The sequence below is a fragment of the Macaca thibetana genome, chromosome 2, assembly GCF_024542745.1.
Source record: "Macaca thibetana thibetana isolate TM-01 chromosome 2, ASM2454274v1, whole genome shotgun sequence".
NCBI classification, from domain to species: domain Eukaryota; kingdom Metazoa; phylum Chordata; class Mammalia; order Primates; family Cercopithecidae; genus Macaca; species Macaca thibetana.
This window is the reverse complement of record NC_065579.1, coordinates 34091410-34111571: the sequence shown is the minus strand read 5'-3', so window position 1 is coordinate 34111571 and position 20162 is coordinate 34091410. Positions and strand designations below refer to the sequence as shown.

At 44.9% G+C, this 20162-nt stretch overlaps 1 protein-coding gene and 2 long non-coding RNA genes across 3 annotated transcripts; all 3 read right to left on the bottom strand.

Annotated features, from left to right (window-relative positions):
• Positions 1-483: 483 nt before the first annotated feature.
• On the bottom strand, positions 484-8079 carry NUDT16 (nudix hydrolase 16). Its single transcript, XM_050777927.1, has 3 exons — positions 7326-8079; positions 6953-7222; positions 484-6109 (listed from the first exon to the last, which is right to left on the bottom strand). The coding sequence occupies exons 1-3, from the start codon at positions 7461-7463 to the stop codon at positions 5930-5932; spliced, it is 588 nt and encodes a 195-aa protein (XP_050633884.1). The 5' UTR covers positions 7464-8079; the 3' UTR covers positions 484-5929.
• On the bottom strand, positions 484-19935 carry LOC126947227 (uncharacterized). Its single transcript, XR_007722968.1, has 2 exons — positions 19804-19935; positions 484-4380 (listed from the first exon to the last, which is right to left on the bottom strand). It is a non-coding gene; the product is annotated as an uncharacterized LOC126947227 (long non-coding RNA).
• On the bottom strand, positions 8967-11701 carry LOC126947229 (uncharacterized). The gene is made up of 3 exons (XR_007722971.1): positions 11561-11701; positions 9593-9724; positions 8967-9122 (listed from the first exon to the last, which is right to left on the bottom strand). It is a non-coding gene; the product is annotated as an uncharacterized LOC126947229 (long non-coding RNA).
• Positions 19936-20162: the final 227 nt, after the last annotated feature.

Sequence of the window (20162 nt, the reverse complement as noted above, 5' to 3'; positions counted from 1 at the left end):
CACAGTAGGCATCCCTAAAATGTTGTCATCAGCATCTTCCTTTTCATTCTTGTTCGCTACTAGATAAGCATACTTACAGCTGACATTTTAACTGTGAAACATTGATGAAAGTATGTTAGCACTCTCTTAATACTATTTTATGAATTTCTAATAGACTTTGCTGTATATAATCTGAAGTTGTTGGTGATTATATGATTATTGTGGATAATCTCTTAATCAATTAAAGAATTCTAGGGCCTTTGATATTAATATTACGATGATCTCTTACTTTTTGACCGTAATTCCCTGGCATTCTTTCTCATCTTTTCATATTCAGCCAGAATCATATTGTTTTGGTATGTACTTTGAAATAGTAAAATTTCACAAGTCTTACCATTTTCAGAAACCAAATCATGCTAATTTCCTCAGCAAAACTAGCCCATTTTTATGCTGCTTCCTCCCTCCTCACTTTTACTAAAATAAATGAGAATCTAGGAACTAGCATAAAATCAAATGATTTATTGTTATTCTTTATAAAATAATTACTATGCTCCCAGTATACATATTTCCTTTCAAATGCTAACATATTGTTTGACAGCTATCATTAACACAGCACGTCGCACTAAAATTATACATAATAGGAGCCACTGCCTCACAACCAGCTCACAAATTTCCTAGTTTTCCTGTTGATCAGTTATTTACTTTGATTCATTCTATACATTCATAAAAAACATCTGTATGGTTTTCCAGTAAAACTACGAGTAATATCCATGTTTTTGCACTTAAATGTCTATTTAGATAGACATGCAGTTTGTGCTGTAATAAATGACCTAATTCTCCTACCTTACAAATTTCCTTCACACAAAAAATATTCTGATGCTTTTCAGTTTTTATCTTTTTGTTCCCCTGAACATAGTGAGTACTGCCCACTTCTGGTGTAGTACTTTTCGAGTTTAGGAAACTTTTCTTCTTGTTTCCTCTAAAATGGTGTTCCTGTTACACACGTTCTGTTAGTATTTTCCTTTTATCACTTAACAAGACTCTGGATTCTCATTGTCTGATCTCTATATCTAGGATGTTCTCTTTGGCCATTTTCCTTGTTTGGCACTTTTTCTCTGGGTTCTAGGGGATTTTCTTAAGCCTGGTCTCCACATCAGAGGTAGATTTTCCTGGGGCTGATGATGCTCTTGCTGTTTCTAGGGTAATGTTAAATTCTTCAATACAGAGATCTCTCTCCTTAAATCCTTTCCTTGGTGTTGCCAGCTGTTCCTGCATGTCCTATCTTTTCTCTCCCCTCATTCCAGAGTCCGTGCTCTCGTTAAATGCCCTGAGCAAATACTGCTTCTACTCCTTGGAATGAATCTTTCAGAGCATGGTCTTCATCACGTGCATCTGGTGCTCACATACTCTTCTATTTTGTAGTATTTCTGGAACAGACCTATGTTCCTTGGTGTTTACTTAAGTTAATTGTGGGCAGTTCTGCAATTTTGGTTTCAAACAATTGGCGTCATTCAACTGTTCTCCCTTCCTTGTTTACCTGGCCTTTCCCTACATCCACAGCCTAGGACTAGTGAGGATAACAGGATGTTGTAAACTCATCTGTTCTGTCTTCTAGAGACCTGAAGAAGGTGGGAGGACTGGGACTGTGGGTGAGAGTCTTGGCTGCATCCAGGAGCTTTCTATACTTGTTGAAAACCCCATCCAGGGGTTGTTATCCTGAGTGGAAAGAGGGAATCCTCCGCTCCTGCGTCACCTGGGAATGCCTGTGGTGGGTACATGCCCATGGTGAGGGCACAGGCAGCAGCTCCAGTTTGCATCTGTGCATCAGGATGAGCAGCACGTTGGTGAAAACGCTAGACACACAAACTCCCTCCATCTGGGAACCGTTGGTGTGGAGCTTCCTTTTCTTGTTTTATGTCCTTCCCAAAGTCCCTTTGCTATTCTTGCTTTTCGAGTGTAAGAAAGGTTCCTTTGCAAGATTTCATCTGTGCCCAGCTGGCCCCTGTAGACTGCCTCCGCCCCTAAAGGGAGCATGAACTGCCTCATTTGCCCAAGCCGGAAGGGAAGGGGGGAGAAGGCATGTGGTTTCTCTTTGTGGGGCCTTAAGTCCATGGGGGTTTCCCATTTTTCCTTTTTCCTCTGCCCTGTCCATATTCCTCAGAATTGAACATGTTGTAAATAAAATCCCCTACCTGGCTCTTCTATACTTCTCTGATAAGGGCCAAGCTCCAGCATCTTTTACTTTGGCTCAAATTCTAATGCCATCCAGTGATTTGTTTACAGACTACCTTTTTTTCCTCTATTTTTGACTCTCTGACACCCATTCATGAGTCCATTGGTGACAAAGGTTTCAAAAACATTTCTGTGCAATAAACTGAAACTCATAAAGGAAACATGGCTTCCCTCTTCCCCTCCCCTTGTCTGTTTCACTGGCCGGCTCCCGGCTCTAAGGGTTCAGATAACTAGGAAAGGAGGAAGTCACTGTTGCCTCAAATGTTCCAGCCCAAAGCAGCAGCTTTGCCATATGCTGGGTGACCACAGAGGACTTTGTCTCAGGACAGGGAGGAGCTCAAAGTGGTTTTATTCTGCACCAGCAGAAAAGTGCAATGCTGAGAAGTGGGAACAGCTTGCTGATTATGCGGAGAAAGGCAGAAACAGGTGTTTGTGGGGAGGCGGCCGGGCCACTCACCTTGCAAGAAACAAAATGTGCTGTGAAGCAGAAAGTACATGGCATCCTGTACTTTCATACCGCTCAATGCCTCTCTGCACGCTTATCCCAAGTGCTGCCTCACCTAATCTCACCACAGGAATCACAGCAACATTTCAGAGAAGGAAAAGGAGGTCAAGGGCTTGGGTCAAAGTCACCACAGCAGTTAGTGGGGGTCAAAGATTGCAATGAGCATTTCTCTTCTTCTTCTTCCTGCCCCAGATGATTGGACTTAACAAGGCCAAGGAAAGCTTAAGTGGGTCATCATCCCCGGCTTTCCTTAAACCTCAGCAGGGTGGGAATGGCTAAGAGGAGGAGAAATGCAGAGTGTGAGCTTGTATCACCCCCCGTCTGCCTACCCAGAGACTGTCTATGTGAGTGAGATGAACACAAACCCCAGTACAGTGAAACTGAAACACTTTTATGAAGGCTGCCTGAGAAGTAATCTACTGACTTGGAGAGTATTCAAGGGATCATATAGGAAAGTCATGGGCTCCTCCCCATGTAACCATCTCCAGAGACCTAAATAAAAAGCCAATTTAATGTAAATAAGTGGAGAGATGAGCTGCCCAGTAGGCAGGTCCTGAGAGACTGATCACTGGGATACTCAAGCAGAGTGAGGCTGAGGGCGGAACCTTCCAGGTGGTATTAATGTTGACCTGGATTACATCCCATAATGAGTTATGCATCCAGAATTACCTGAGGGAAGGGGTGTGTCAGCAGTGCCATCAAGGGTCAGTGACTCTGACCTCCCAGGCTTCAGGGTCCCTTGCAGAGATGACTGAGAGCAAGTGCACAAAGCGCAGATGAAGCTGCTACAGGCTGGGACCCCAGGAGCCACTGGAATGTCCATTTCCTTCAGCCTGCCTATACTGAGGTTTAATCTAGATAACATTTGACAAAAGGGTCAGGGTGAGATTAGGAGATGACGATTAACCTCTAGGGGTCTATCTCATTTGTACAGCTGTTCCCCCACTGGATACTCCCATTCTTCTAAGACCAAGAGCTGAGAGTGGGAACCACATTGCTCTGCATTGAGCTTCCAGACCACTGCCCACCCTCCCTTCCTCAAAAGGCTCTCACCTGGGAGATGCTATCCTGTCATGCCTGCTTTCCCCTCTGGCAGGTGCCATTGTCCTTGTGGCCACTCCTCATGTTCACCAAGGATGCTGACTCCTAGGTCACACCATCCTCCTCAACATCTGTTGGTTTCTTGCTCCAGCACCCACGTGGAGGCTCACCCTGCCCTCCAGCCTCACCAACCCTAGATCTCACTTCTTAAGGCTCCTCCCCTGGCTCTGGCCAGCAACCCCAGGTCATACCCTCTATTTTGCCTTTACCTGAGATTGCTCCTCCTCTCAATTTCCAAAACACTCCTGTCTGGCTCAAATATACCTCCTTGCCCAACCCCTCATCATACTGGAGTTTCTATCTTGTCAAGACCTCTAATTTCCTAATCCCTTCCTAGTTACTTCCAGTTTTCAGTTTCCATCTTGGTCAGATTAATCCTCAGACCACACATTTCATCACTACAGTTTCTCCTGTGCATATCATCTGAATTGCCCCATCTTTCTCTCACCTCCTATACTCCCCTGGCAAAACCCCAACACTGCAGTAAGCATCTCCATCCCAGCTCCTGAATCCTAATGGGGGGAAGACAGGTGCATGCAAATCTCCATTTAACACACACACACCTGAGTGCCCAGCATCGTACTCTAAACTGACCATCTCAGAGCTCAGCCTTGCCCTGCCCTTCTGCTGTTTCCTTAATCAACCTGATTTCAACACCTAGGAAAACATCTACTTCATACCTTCTGAGAACGTGCTCCACCCACATCTAGCTGATAGTCTTACTTCATTTCACAAAGAAGAGATTCAAACTCCTTCATCATTTCCCCATTACTTTAGTCATCCTAATCTTCTATACTTGTCCTTTTCTGTTTTATTGAGCTCTGTGAGGCTGCAGGGCTGTGTCTCTTCCTACAAAGGTCCCATCCCTCCTCCTTTCTCATGAACTCTGCTCATTCAGGGGTCCTCCTCTTCATGCCCCTCCCACCTCTCTCATCACACCATCTTGACTGTTGCCATCAGCATTGGCATGCCCTACCTCCCATCTCAAACATGCCTTGACTCCACAGCACTCTAGTTATTAACCTGAGCCCCTTTAGGGCCAACCTCTCACAGGCTCTATTCCCCCACTTTCCATTCACTCAACCAATCCAGCCTGCCTCCCACACCACCCTTCCTGAAATTGCTGCCATCATAGTCATCAAACACTTCATGTTACTGAATTCAATGGACGTAGTGAAATCCTCACAAGCACTCCACATAGTCCACTTACTGTCTTTAACGTTCCTGGTTCCCTCTGCCCAAACTCTTAGGATTGGGCTTCCTCAGGGCCTTGTCCTGAGTCCTCTTCTTTTTGTCTTTCCATGGATTACCTCCTCCAGTCTATGTTTTTATACCACCTTTATGTACATGAAGTGAAGGCAGGGCAGCGTTAGATTGGGGTGGGTCAATTCCCTTCTGATAGTCTCAGAGTCTCAGGCATCCCAAAGATGGAAGCTCTGGAGGAGACACACCAGTACTCACAGGTCTCACGTCCATGCTCCGTCCAAGGAGACCTAGCCACTTCCTTACCCCTCCTGGTCAGTTTCAGAAGAAAAGGACTGGGGATTGGTTGGGCTGTTCTCCCACCTTTTAAGAGCCAACTGCCTTGGTCACCACTCAAGACAAGAGCAAGTCTATTTTCAGGAAGCACAGGGGGTCCTCTGCTTCTCTATCCTCCCTAATAGGCTGGGCTAGACCCTGGAGGGCAGCCATGGAGGAGTGTGGGAAGGACTCACCCTTGCTTCAGAAGTTCCTTGCAATCAGGGACCAGGGAATGGTGACAAATGCCACTTGGTTACACTGGACATGACCAGGGGAAGGTGTCAGGCTGTGTGTTGTTAGAGATTGTATATTTGCATGCCTGGGGGTTACTAGGCTGTATGCATATAAACAGGGAGGAGGCAGGCTCTGAGAACCTGCCAGGGTGCCTGGGATGAGCTGTGAATCTTCGCCCCTGATGCCATGAGTTGGAGGGGCCTCTGCTCAAAACATATGGTACACACTTCTCCTTCTTTTAATCTGGTATCATGTGTCATCTCTCAGGTCCAATAAGAAAACATTCCCACGTCCTTCCCTCCCTCCCTAGTACCAAGGTCCTCATCTCAGTTTCCATGGGTCCATGGAGGGCTGCCTCTAGTGATGAGCCGGAATCTTAAGGCCTGAAATAGAGCCAGACTGCAGCAGTCCCAAGTCTTGGAGAGCTTCAAGTAACTGCTCCCGGGCAGAGCCAATAAAGGAATTCTCCAGGAAGGTAGGCAGGCCTCCCACACCATCCCGCAGGGTATACAGGGGCACTCGCACCAGGCCCAGCACCTGTAAAAGGAAGGAGACAGGAGACACTGGGGCCCCAGATGGCTCATTCCCTTAACTCCATCCTCTCTCCAGCAGATATTTCTAGAGCAGAGGCCTCACCCCTTAATACTCCAGCAGAAACAGGCCCAAGGTTCACACCTCACTAAAGCCTATTGGCTCAACCTTCTGCAGGAAAATGACCCAAAACATGTTATCTAGCTCTATCAGTTAATCTTTCCCACATCTGCTTCTAAACCTCTAATGGCTCCTGTCTGAAAGATGTATTCATACCCTTTCACCAGTGGTTGTCAAAATGTGGTCCTCGGATTATCTGCATCAGTATTATTTGGGAACTTTTGAAAATTGCAAATTGTCAGGTTTCCTCTCCCCCCGCCCCGCCACCAATGCAGGAATGCTGAGAGAAATCGCTATTTTAATAAGACGCCCAGATGATTCTGCTACCTGCCAAATTTTCAGAACCACTTTCATACATAATCTACCTACTAGCCCTGCCTGAAATATCAGGGCCACATGTCCTACACAAGAAAAGCAAACCCCAAGAATAAAACCTAGGTTGCCACACCTAGATAATGTGATCATCTATCACACTGTCAACAGGGAACAGCAGAGAGACACAGATGAGTGTGTTCTAGAAAGGATCTCTCCTGGTAAAGGGTGGGAAAGACCTTTACACAAAGCCCAGGTTGGCAGTACTAATTCAAAGTAGAGATGACCACGATCTCAACTCCACCAAGAAAACTGGGGAGAGGGCAAGGTCAGAGGGGCAGACTTTTCTCCAGGAATGCTTTCTTGGGGTAGAGAAGAGGAAATTGGGAAAGGGACAGAGTCCCAGGCTGGCCCCACCTCCAGCCCGTGGTCCTTGGCGCGTGTTGCGCCGGCCTCCACAGCCAACAGCTGCTCGAGCGTCAGACGCTTGGCATAGAAGTGGGCCACAACGCGTGGCCCTGACCCGGCGTGGGAGCTGCGGTAGTCAGTGCGCTCCACGCGGAAAGCGGCCGCCGCCTCGCCGAGCTCCTCGCGCAGCTCGCGGTTCAGCCCGTCCTCTAGGCTGCTGTCCTGCGTGTCCACGAATCCGCCGGGGAAGCCCAGGCGTCCATCGAAGCGCATCTGCATCTGCGAGAGGGGGAGGCAGGGATTGGCAGGGGAGCCCCAGAAGAGTCCCCCAGAGAGGGTGCGGGGCTTAGGCAGAAAGTGGCCGGGCGCGCCCCCTTCTCACCAGTACGGCGTAGCGCAGCGGGATGCGGCCGAAGAGCATGCCAGGGTCCGGCGCGTAGAGGAGAGCATGGCACGCATGACGCCAGCCCGACCCCAGCGCCAGGGCCTCGCCCAGCTCCAGCCTGCGGGCCCCGGCCATGGCCGGACACTGCTCCTCTGCTGTCCGGAAGACCCAAGTGGGCAGAGGGGCGGGTCTCCCCTCGGACCAATCCGAGCCTGGGCGGTGCCGCAAGGCCCAATCCCTGCAGGAATAAGGGGAGGAACCTAGGCGCCTTAGGACCCGGCGCCGGGACTGGTGCGGGAGGCAGCTAATCAGGGCGGGACTTGCAGACCTGGTTAAAGTCCAGGGCCCAGGAACGCTAGGGAAACCGAAAGCAGCCTCTGGGTTGGGCCTGCGGTGGGGCGGGGCTGGGGGTGTGGCCGCGCCCTGAACCTGGAGCAAGGTCAGTACATAAAGATTCCTGGGAGCCGAAAGAGCAAGTCAGGAAAGTAGCTTTGGTTGGGTTTCGTGGTACACAAAGCACAAGGCCTGGGTTGGGTTCGGAGGAAATGAGGCTTGCGGCGGGGCGGGGCTGAAGGTATGGCAGCGCCCTGAACCTGGAGCAAGGCTGGTACATAAACGCCTACGTCACAATCTGGAGTCAGCTGAAGTGTCCCAGCAGGTGAGGAAGAGCTGGGGCTCTCAGTTGAGTGCTGGGAGCCAAAGAAGCAATAAGTACATTTGGTTGGGTGTGGTGGTACACAAAGCACAAGGCCTGGGTGGGCGTTTGGAGGAAATGAGGCAGGGTTGGCCTCAGACACCAAGGCCCATCCTAGGGAAATGGGGATGGAGAGGCGCCATGGTCTAACTATCTTGAGTGGTGAAACTGAGGGGACTTGGTGACTGAGTGAATGGGGAAGAGGGAGCTCTGGGCTAGTGGTGGTTCAGAGTTTCCTGGATGTGGTGTCATTTTCTGAGAAGGGGAGAGTAGGAGAAGGGTGAGCAGTGGTAAGTGTAGTTCTAGTTAGGAATTGGGGTGACCATAGGCAGTGGGCAGCTGATCGTGGGGGTCTGACGCACAGGAAGTGGCACATGGAGAAGTCACAGGGCAGTGAGATTTTCAGGGGAAGTGTGGGGGTGGAAGGAGCTGTGAGTGAAATCCTGTGGCCCAGGACTGGGAGTGAGGAGGGGTGAGAGGTAGAAGCAGCTTTCTAGGCTTTCTAGTCTTTCCCTCACACACCCTGACACCTCTGAGCTGTGAAGGAGGGTGGGTTACCCTACCATTAGGGCAGAGGCCTACTCAGGGCCTGATGTTGAGGAGCAGGGATTTAGGATCCCTCACTCCAGGCCAGGTCTTCCCCAACCTGTAGAGCGCCCCTATACCAGGTGTCAATATTGATTATGCAATAGAAAGCAGGAGGCAGCTCCTTGAGGGGGGCTGGGCATAAAGTCAGTCACAGCCTGTAAGTGACAGCATGTGGTGGGAAAGAGTCCGGACCCACCCAGAAACAGGCTTGTGCCCTTAACAAGTCACTTAACTCCCTCAGATCCCAGCAGCCCATCTGTTAAGTGGAGATGATACCAACCTATTAGGGATGCTGAGATATGTAAAGCACTTAGAACACTGCCAGGCAGAAGGTAAATGTAGCCATTCTTGGAGTTGAGGGTTGGGGCACAGTGCTATGTCTTACGTTGAGGGCCCAGGGCTGGGTACAGTGGCTCATACCTATATTTCCAGCACTGTGAGAGGCGAGGTGAGAGGATCATTCGAGGTAATGAATTCGAGACCAGTCTGGGCAACATAGCGAGACCCCATCTCTACAAAAAATAATAATAATAAATAAAGACCCAAGTGTTGGAAATGAGCTGCACTCATCAGGCTCCAGTGTTCGAAGGAGGGATGAGACTGTATGACATCATCTTTCCTAGCTTAGTCTTCTGAGTTGCAGGGCAGAGATATTATCTAATAACATGAAGCAACTGCATTAAGGTGATGAGTCTGTAGGTATGACACAATTGTCATTAGCCTGCTGGAGTTCTAGGGGGTTTGGAAATAGCCCTGCTTTAACATTAGAGTCACCTCGCGAAAAGCTTATAAAAATTTTTAAAAGCTGCCACTTTTTCCTACCACAGACCAATTGAATCAGAATGTATGGGGGTCATGCAGGGGGTCATATGTGGTTTTTAAAATGTATTTTAGGTAACTAATAACCAGGGTGGAGGACCAGGGCCTTCCGCCTTCCACTAGCATTCCAAAGGCGACTTGGTTTTTCTCCTAGATAGGCTACCTTTAATGATTTAGGATCAAACATGCCCTTTCCAGATCTTCAGGCTGTTCTTTCTTTCCTGGTTACTTGAGGAGACTTTAAAGATGGACTTTTAAAGATGTACTTCAAAGATTTCGAAGGCAACATGAAAAACTGTAAAACCAAGGCAACAGCTATACGAGTTTTAACGATTTTGGAGATCAGAGCTTTTTCTAGATGAATATGATGAATATGGAAATCCTTTAGAGCCCCCAAGCTTGCCATCCCTTTCAAATCCTTCTTTGCCTCTGCCCCACCTCCCCACCCCCACCAACCATCCCCCATTCCACTATCCTAAGGCAGAATGCCCAGGACTCAAGGCTGCAGGTAGAGGGCTGAGCCATGTACCTAAAGAGCTGCTCCAAGTTCATAATGGTACCTGGAGCCAAAAATAACTCTGTGGTCAGCCTGGGAGGATTCTAGAAAACCAATCTATTATTTTAAAAATAATAATGAAAAGAACTAAGCATTTATCCTGCCTTTTTTATGTGAGCTCTTCCTCAGGGCCACCACATAGTTACTGAGAGGAAATTTTTCTCACAAAGTATTCCAGGTAATCAAAGACGAAGGACAGAAGCAATCAAAAATTTAACATTTGTTAAACTTTAAAGAATTAATGGAATCTAGGGAATGAGAGGAAATTTATCTCACAAAGTATTCCAGGTAGTCAAAGAGGAAGGACAGAGCCAATCAAAATTTTAACATTTGTTAAACTTTAGAGAACTAATGGAATCTAGGGAATGATTATCATTGGTTGCTAACATCATGAATAGACAGTTGTTATACACATTGTGATGAAAGAGCACACTACCTCCTTTGGATTATTTCTGCCAAAATATTGAACTATCATCTTAATCTAACAATTTATAAGAAATTCAAACGAATACCTATTTAAAATATTAGGAAGAGACTAAAATGATCTATGTAGTAATAGATTAGAGTTTGAAACATCAGTATGAATTCATTTTTAGCTTGATGTAGATATGGCTATATATATATACACACACACACATGCACACACATATGTGTACATACAAAGGTTAGTGTGCACACATATTTCCTTCCTCTGTCAGCTGAGTGGACTTAGAAGCAATGATATTCCAATAGCAACAAACACAGCAACTGCCACATTTTGGTTTCTAACACCATTTTCCATAAAAGGAATCAAAGCCCTTTGGAGAAATGGCTGATTCTAACATTGGAAATATGCAACATGGATATATAATAAGCCTAAAGCATCTTGTGATGCCAGAAATTAAGGAAGTTCACCAAATAAAAAAGGACAAAAATCTATATCGATGGAGGTGTGTCAAAGAAACAGGGACACAGGGACCAACTGAAAATGTTTCTAGTGGCCAAAGCTGAAAGAATTTGAGCAACAAAATAAGTAGTATTGGATTATAACTTGAAGTATCAAATAAATATCTACAGGCCCATACTGATAATACAAATAAATAATGAATATTTGTTAGTAAATAAATGGAGGAGAAGAGAAAAACATCCTGTGCAAAAGAACTGGAAATAATTCATGTAGCTACTCTGCCCTCAAGGAGTTGGAGCATAACTCCCCACTCCTTGTGGGTTGTGAATAATGACTTCTTTCCAAAGAGTGCAGTATGAAAACAGGAGAAGGAGTAACTTTGTAACTTTGTGGAGAAACCTGACAAACACTACCTTGAACACATGATCAAGGTTAAAATCATCATTGACAAGTCATATTGGTAGAATGTACCCTTAATATGAAGTAATGAAAATGGTACTTTTGTGTGTGGTTTTCCTCCAAAAAGACATAATCCCTCTCTAACCATGAGAAAAGCACCAGGCAAATCCCAGTGAAGGGACATTCTACACAATACCTGACCAGTAAGCCTCAAAATTGTTATTATCTTAGTCCATTACAGCTGCTGGAACAAAATACCACAGATTGGGCGGCTGAGAAACAATAAATACTTGGTTTCTCCCAGTTCTGGAGCCTGAGAAGTACAAGATCCAGGTACTGGCAGATTTGGTGCCTACTGAGGGTCCACTTCTGGGTTCATAGAAGATAATCTTGTGCTGAAACCTCCGTGTGAGAAGGGGTGAGGGAGCTCTCTAGGGTCTCTTTTATGAAGTCACTCATTTCAGTCATGAGAGCTCTGACCTCATGACCTAATAACTTTACAAATGCCCTACTTCCAAATACCAATACAATTGGAGTTAGGATTTCAACGTAAGAATTTGAGAACAAAAATATTCAGTCTATAACAATCATGAAGCATAATGAAAGTCTGAGAAATTCTCACAACAAAGATGAGCCTAAGAAGACATAACATGACTAAATGGAATGTGGTATCCTAGAGAAGAAAAAGGACATTAGAGAAAAACTAAGGAAATCTGAATAAAGCATAGATTTTGGTTGATGATAATGTATCAAAATTGATCTATTATTATAAGAAATGTTTTATAATAATGTAGATGTTAATTATAGGGTAAAGTAGGTAGAGTATATGGGAACTCTCTGTACTATTTTTATAGATTTTCTGTAGATGTAAAACTTCTAAAAAATAGATTTGTTTTAAATCAGGAGAATACAAACAGTGAAATATATAATGAACAAAAATTTAAAGGAAAAATGACGTGATTTCTTTAATAAATAAATTACAAAGGGAAAAAAGACATGGTGGCAGAATCTATACATTAAGAGACTGAGGAAACATACCAATTGAAGCAGTTGGTTTATTTGAATCCTAATTTGTCCAAACAAATTTATTGATCATTGTTTGAGGTGCTAATAGTATGGTGGCTGTTTTGTTAGGGTTCTTTATCTATTAGAGATACATACTAAAACATTTGTGAATGACGTGATAAAAATAAGTCAATGAGGGAGCAGAGGCTGAAGTTATAAATAAAATAAAATTGGCCATGATTTGATAATTTTCGAAGCTGGGTGATGATGGGGCTATTAAGGACTTACGTTATTCTGCTTACTTTTACTTTTATATAGTTTCATGTTTCCATAGTAAAAAGTTAAAAATAAAAAGATCTTTGGCATCTCATGAAGTAAAGGTAAAGGTTATCATTTACATTTGAATAAAACTTTGCATTTCATAAAATTCTTTCACAGACAGAATCCCTTTGGTCAAGGAGAGGGAGAGAGAGGTAAGGGTCTGGTCTTCCTTTTTAAGCAGGAAGAAGACTACAAACCACCATCTGCCATCTGCCACGTAATTTTAAACCAGTCCACTTAATCCCCATCAGATTTTCCAGATGCTTTGAATGCAGAGCCAAGGTTGAGAACCACTGATTTAGACAAATATACTATGGGGGAAGGAGAAGGAGGTTCCACCGGCAGAGAGCAACCAGCTGGAGCCATTTGGGACTTAGCACAAAGGACTTCTTGTCAGGGAAATTCACCTATTGAGAGACATTTTGGTGGCTTCCAATTCTGGGCCACTGAAAAGAATACTAATAAGCAAAGTCCCTCTTCTGCTGTGAAACTAAGAGTGGGCAGATATTCCCTCTCTGGCCCTTGGGTAACTGAAAGGAGGCTTATGACCAAAGCACAGCACAGCCAATGAAATGCTCCTGCTCAGAATACTGACTTTGGAGAAGTGACACAAGGTATATGGTCAGAGTTAAGGGTTCAGTAGGCCAGTAATGAGTGCCAGTGGTGGTGGTTCCAGTAGCACAACGGTAAAGACCCAGTTTTGAAGGCTCAGGTGGCAGCATCCTAAGCCCACTATCCCTAGAAAGATGCTGGCTGTGCCTCACCAACCCTCATCCCTGTCTCATCCTTGTTCTCCAGCCTCCCATTAAAACTGTGAGCTTCCTAATAAATTTTGTCATAAATATACCATAATCCATTTCTATTGTTTCTTTCTTTTCTTTTCTTTTCTTTTTTTTGGAGACAGAGTCTTGCTCTGTCGCCCAGGCTGGAGGGCTGTGGTGCAATCTTGGCTCATGGCAACCTCCACTTCTCAGGTTCAAGCGATTCTCCTGCCTCAGCCTCCTGAGTAGCTGGGATTACAGGTGCACGCCACCACGCTTGGCTAATTTTTGTATTTTTAGTAGAGATGGGGTTTTGCCATGTTGGCCAGGCTGGTCTCAAACTCCGGACCTCAAGTGATCCAGCCATCTTGGCCTCTCAAAGTGCTAGGATTACAGGCGTGAGGCACCACACCCAATGATTTCTATTGTTTCTATCCAAGAACATTGATGAGTATATGAGGACAAAAACACTAATCAAAAAGTCACATACGAATGAATGATTTGAAATGGCCATAAGTGATTTGAAGAAAAGGTGAAATTAATCTGGTCTGGAAGGTCAGGGTATAAAGAATGCTTCCCTTAGGAAGTGACACTGAAACTGAGACTCAGAGTTAATGAGGTACCATGTGGAGGGGTGGAGCAATGGGAGGGTGATGGGTAGTAACCAGGGGAAAGAAGAGTGGGAAATACATCACCAGTAGCCTGAGATCAAAATGGCTTTCTTAGCTCTCGTTGGTTTGGAGGGTAAGAAACTAAAGAGGAGGTGATTGAAATGCAGGTGACACATCTTTTTGGAATATTATCCTCGTGGAGACTGCATAGTACCATGGAGCAAATCTTATGGTTGAAGATAGTAGACCTGTAGTTCATACACCAAAGAATTAAGGAATCACACATGCCTATTGGAACAAAGGGGTAGGTAGTATACCTGGCCTTGCTTTTTCCTCTGTGGTGGACATCAGGTGTTTGTGCTATATACTGCCACCTCCCTTAGAGAACTGCTGCTTCCCCAAATCTTGATCTGGTGAGATTGCCAAGCACAGCTCTCCATTCCCCTGGCCACAGTGAGGGCAGAGGATCCAGGCCTGACCAGTCAGACTGCATATTCTAATCAGCACAGGGGGATCCATGTGAGCACATGGCTCAGACTCAGGCAGGCAGGCTCTGCTCTGATTTTGTTCATTTCGGGCTGGAGAAGAGATCTTTCCTCAACTCCACAGATTACCCCAGTATTCCTCCTGGGATGGATCCTTGCCCACCCAAGAATCCTTTTTTGTTTTGCTTTTTGATTTATTAGGGTTAGTTTCTGTATACATATAAGAAAAAAAACGTTTTTTACTTTTTAACTGTCATTTTATGACCATAGAATACATACATATTGTACAAGATTCAAACAGTAAGAAAACACATAAACAAGACCATTTCAGAGTTTCTATCCCTGTCATATATTTTTAGTTTTACTACATGAGGTAGTCTAGAACAATGTGATCTATGATTTCTGAGGGGGACTAGAAGATTTGAGAGGATTTACTGAGGTTTGATAAGGTCCAATATATAACTAATTTGGTAAATGCTTCCTGAGCCCTTAAAGGTATATTCTCTGCATTTCCAGAGTACAATATTTATCTGTTATGCAAAGTATATCAATTATATTTTTGGCCTTTGTGCTGGGTCTATTTGGAGTATAGAGACAATAGTATCCCTATAACATAAGGTTGTCCTAAGGACTACATATGTTAATATATGAAAAGAACTTATAATACTGCCTGCCACACAGTAAATATCCCCCAAATGTTAATTGTTTTCATCATCATCTTCATTTTTATTCTCTTTAGATCCAGATATGCATACTTAGAAGCTGACATTTTGGCTGGGTGCAGTGGCTCACGCCTGTAATCCCAGCACTTTGGGAAGCTGAGGCAGGCGGATCATGAGGTCAGGAGATCGAGACCATCCTGGCTAACACAGTGAAACCCCATCTCTACTAAAAATACAAAAAAATTAGCCGGGTGTGGTGGCATGTGCCTGTGGTCTCAGCTACTTGGGAGGCTGAAGCAGGAGAATCGCTTGAACCTGGGAGACAGAGGTTGCAGTGAGCTGAGATCGCGCCACTGCACTCCAGCCTGGGTAACAGAGTGAGATTCCGTCTCAATTTAAAAAAAAAAAAAGCTGACATTTTATCTGTCGAGCACCAAAGGAAGTGTGTTTGCACTCCTCAATCTATTTTGTTAATTTCATCCTACATTTGCAGATCATGCTATATATAATCTGAAGTTGGTAATTATGATCATTGTAGATAATCTAGTCAATTAAATAATTCTAATGCATTTGACATTCAATTTTGATGTTAATATTATGATGATTTCTTACCTTTGACTGTAGTTCCCTGACATTCTTTCCCATTCTTCCATATTCAGCAGAATCTGTTGCTTTGGTATGTCCCTTAAAGTAGTAAAATTTCACGAAGACTCTTACCATCTTCAAAAACTAAATCATGCTACTCATCCCCTCACATAATTAGCACATTTTTATTCTTCTTCCCCATACTCCCTATTATCTAACTTTCATGGAATGACCTAGAATTGGGGGGCTATCATGTTAATCAAATTATTTATTTTTTATATTACACACATTTCCATGTATCGGTAACATGTTGATAGCCATAACACAGTAACTTAGCATTAAATTTGTACATAATAGGACCCACTGCCTCACAACCAGCTCACAGATTTCTTACACAATTTTCCTGATGTTATTTACTTTGATTCATTTTGTGCATTCCTGAAAAACACCTGTATGGTTTTCCAGTAAATCCAAGCATATCCCTGCTTTTGCACATCAATTTAGATAGACATACAGTTTGTGTTGTAGTAAGTGGCCTAATTATCCTACCTTACAAATGTTTTTCACGTGAAAAGCATTCTGATGTTGTTTTTCACGTGAAAAGCATTCTGATGTTGTTTTTCACGTGAAAAGCATTCTGATGTTGTTTTTCAGTTTGTATCTTTTTGTTCCCCTGAACACAGTGAGTACTTCCCACTTCTGGTGTAGTATCTTTTGAGTTTAGGAAACTTTTCTTCTTGTTTCCTCTAAAATGGTGTTCCTGTTACACGCGTTCTGTTAGTATTTTCCTTTTATCACTCAACAAGACTCTGGATTCTCATTGTCCGATCTCTGTATCTACAATGTTCTCTTTGGCCATTTTCCTTGTTTGGCACTTTTTCTCTGGGTTCTAGGGGATTTTCTTAAGCCTGGTCTCCACATCAGAGGTAGATTTTCCTGGGGCTGATGATACTCTTGCTGTTTCTAGGGTAATGTTAAGTTCTCTAACAAAGAGATCCCTCTCCTTAAATCCTTTCCTTAGTGTTGCCAGCTGTTTATGCATGTCTTATCTTTTCTCTCCCCTCATTCCAGAGTCCGTGCTCTCCTTAAATGCCTTGAGCAAATACTGCTTCTACTCCTTGGAATGAATCTTCCAGAGCATGGTCTTTATCACGTGCGTCTGGTGCTCACATACTCTTCTATTTTGTAGTATTTCTGGAACAGATCTATTAATACTACTCTCTGTTTACTTAATCAGAGGCAATTATTCTGCTCTTTTGCTCTCAAACCATTGGGGTCATTCACCTGTTCTCCCCTCCCTGTTTACGTGGCTTTTCCTACATCCACAGCCTGGAATTAGTGCTGAATAACAAGATATTGTAAACCCATTGGTTCTGTTTTTCAGATGTCTGAAGAAGGAGAGAGGACTGGGACTGTGGGTGAGAGTCCTGTTTGGGATTTGTTTATCCAGGAGCTTTTTATACTTGTTGAAAACCCCACCCACGGGTTGTCATCCTGAGTGAAAGGAGGGTATCCTCTGCCACCATATCAGCTGAGAATGTCCATGGTGGGTTCCTAGGTGGGGAGACGGGTGCAACTCAGGACAGCAGCACTTTCGTGAAAAGCCTAGGCACACAGACTCCCTTCATCAGGGAGCTGTTGGTGTGGAGCTTCCTTTTCCTGTTTCATGTCCTTCCTGAAGTCCCACTGCTATTCTTGATTTTGGATTTTGAGTGCTGCCTTTGAGAAGACTTCCTCTCTGCCCAGCTGGCCCCTGCAGACTGCCTCCAGCCCTAAAGGGAGCTCGATCTGCCTCATTTGCCCAAGTCAGAAGGGAAGTGGGGAAGCAGGGAGAAAGCACATGGTTTCTTTTTGCTGGGGCCTTAAGTCCATGGGGGAGTTTCCCATTTTTCCTTTTTCCTCTGCCCTGTCCATACTCCTCTTCCTCAGAACTGAACAGGTTTTAAATAGAATCCCCCAACCTGAGATCTGCTGCACTTCTCTGTCTGATAAGGGCCAAGGTCCAGCATTTTTACTCTGGCTCAAATTCTGATGCCATCTAATGATTTGCTTACAGACTAAATTTTTCCCCTATTTTTGACTCCCCCACACCCGTTTGTGCTTCCATTAGAGATAAAGGATTTCAAAACATTTCTGTGAAATAAACTGAAACTGAAATATGGCTTCCTTCTTCTCTTCCCCTCCCTTTGTATGTTTCACTGGCCGGCTCTGAGTGTCCAGGTAACTGGGGAAGGAGGAAGTCACTGTTGCCTCAAATATTCCAGCCCAGAAGTAGCAGCTTTGCCATATGCTGGATGACCACAGAGGGCTTTGTCTCAGGACAGGGAGGGGCCCAAAGTGTTTATTCTGCACCAGCAGCTAGCAGACTCAAGGGAAAAGTGCAATGCTGAGAAGTGGGAACATCTTGCTGATTACGCTGAGAAAGGCAGAAATATGTGTTTTTGGGGAGGCAGCTGGGCCACTCACCTTCCAAGAAACAAAATGTGCTATGAAGCAGGAAGCACACACAGCATCCTGTACTTTCATATGGCTGGACGCATCTCTGCACGCTTATCCCAAGTGCTGCCTCTCTAACCTCACCACACGAATCACAGCAACATTGCAGATAAAGAAAAGGAGGCCAAGGGCTTGGCTCAAAGTCACCACAGCAGTTAGTGGGGGGTCAAAGATTGCAATGAGCATTTCTCTTCTTCCCCCCCCAGATGATTGGACTTAACAAGGCCAAGGAAAGCTTAAGTGGGTCCTGATCCTTGGCTTTCCTTAAACCTCAGCAGGGTGGGAATGAGTAAGAGGAGGAGAAGCATAGAGTGTGAGCTTCTATCACCCACTGCCTGCCTACCCAGGGACTGTAAGGTCTAGGTGATGAGATGAACTCAAAACTGACCGCAATGAAACATTTTTAGGAAGGCTGCCTGAGAAGAAATCTACTGACTTGGAAGGTATGTTCAAGGGATCATACAGGAAAGTCATGGGCTCCTCAACCATCTCCAGAGACCTAAATAAAAAGCAAATTTAATAAAAATAAGGGACTGATCACTGGGATACTCCAGCAGAGTAAGACTGAGTGTTAAAGGAACCCTCCAAATGATATTAATGTTGACCTGGATTACATCCAGAATGAGTTCTGGGTCCAGAATTGCCGAGGACCGGATCCTCAGGGAAGGGATCTATTAGCAGTGTCATCAATGGTGAGTGACTCTGATCTCCCAGGCTTCAGGGTCCCTTGCAGAGATGACTGAGAACCAAGTGCACAAAGCACAGATGAAGCTGCTGCAGGCTGGGACCCCAGGGGCTACTGGAATGTCCATTCCCTGCAGCCTGCCTATACTGAGGTTTAATCTAGATAACGTTTGACAAAAGGTGACATTAAGGAGAAGAATGTAATTTACCCCTCTAGGAGTCTGTCTGTCTACCTAATCTGTACAGCTGCTCCCCCACCAGCCACTCCCATTTTTCCAAGACCAAGGGCTGCCAGTGGGAACCACATTGCTCTGCATTTAGTTTCCAGACCACTGCCTACCCTCCCTTCCTCAAAAGGCCCTTGCCTGGAAGGCGCTATCCTGTCATGCTTGTTTTCCCGTCTGGCAGGTGCCACTGGCCTTGTGGTTCACTAAGGACATTGGCTCCTAGGTCACACTATCCTCCCCAACATCTGCCCTCCAGCCTGGCTAACCCCAGATCTCACCTCTTAAGCCTCTTCCTCTAACTCTGGCCAGCAACTCCAGGTCATAGCCTTGACTTTGCCTTTTCCTGAGATTGCTCCACCTCTTAATTTCCAAAGCACTCCTGTCTGGCTCAATACACCTCCCTGCCCGGCCCCTCACCATGCTGGAGTTTCTACCTTGTCAAGACCTCTAATTTTCTAATCCCTCCCTAGTCACCTCCAGTTTTCAGTTTCCATCTTGGTCAGATTAATCCTCAGACCACACATTTCATCACTACAATTTCTCCTGTGCATATCATCTGAATTGCCCCATCTTTCTCTCACCTCCTATACTCCCCTGGCAAAACCCCAACACTGCAGTAAGCATTTCCATCCCAGCTCCTGAATCCTAATGGGGGAAAGACAGGTGCATGCAGATCTCCATTTAACACACACACACCTGAGTGCCCAGCATCCTACTCTAAACTGACCATCTCAGAGCTCAGCCTTGCCCTGCCCTTCTGCTGTTTCCTTAACTTGCTTTTTCACACCAAAGTGAATGTTTACTTCATACCTTCTGAGAACATGCTCCACACACATCTAGCTGATAGTTTCACTTCATTTCACCAAGAAAGATTCAAATTCTATCATCTTCCCATCAATTTAGCCATCATAATCCTCTATACTTGCCTCATTCCTGTTTTTCTTGAGCCCTGTTGGGCTGCAGGCCTGTCCCTCCTCCTACAAAGGTCCTATCCCTCCTCTTTTCTCATGGGTGGTGCTTTTTCAGGGGTCCTCCTCCCGATCCCCCTCCCATCT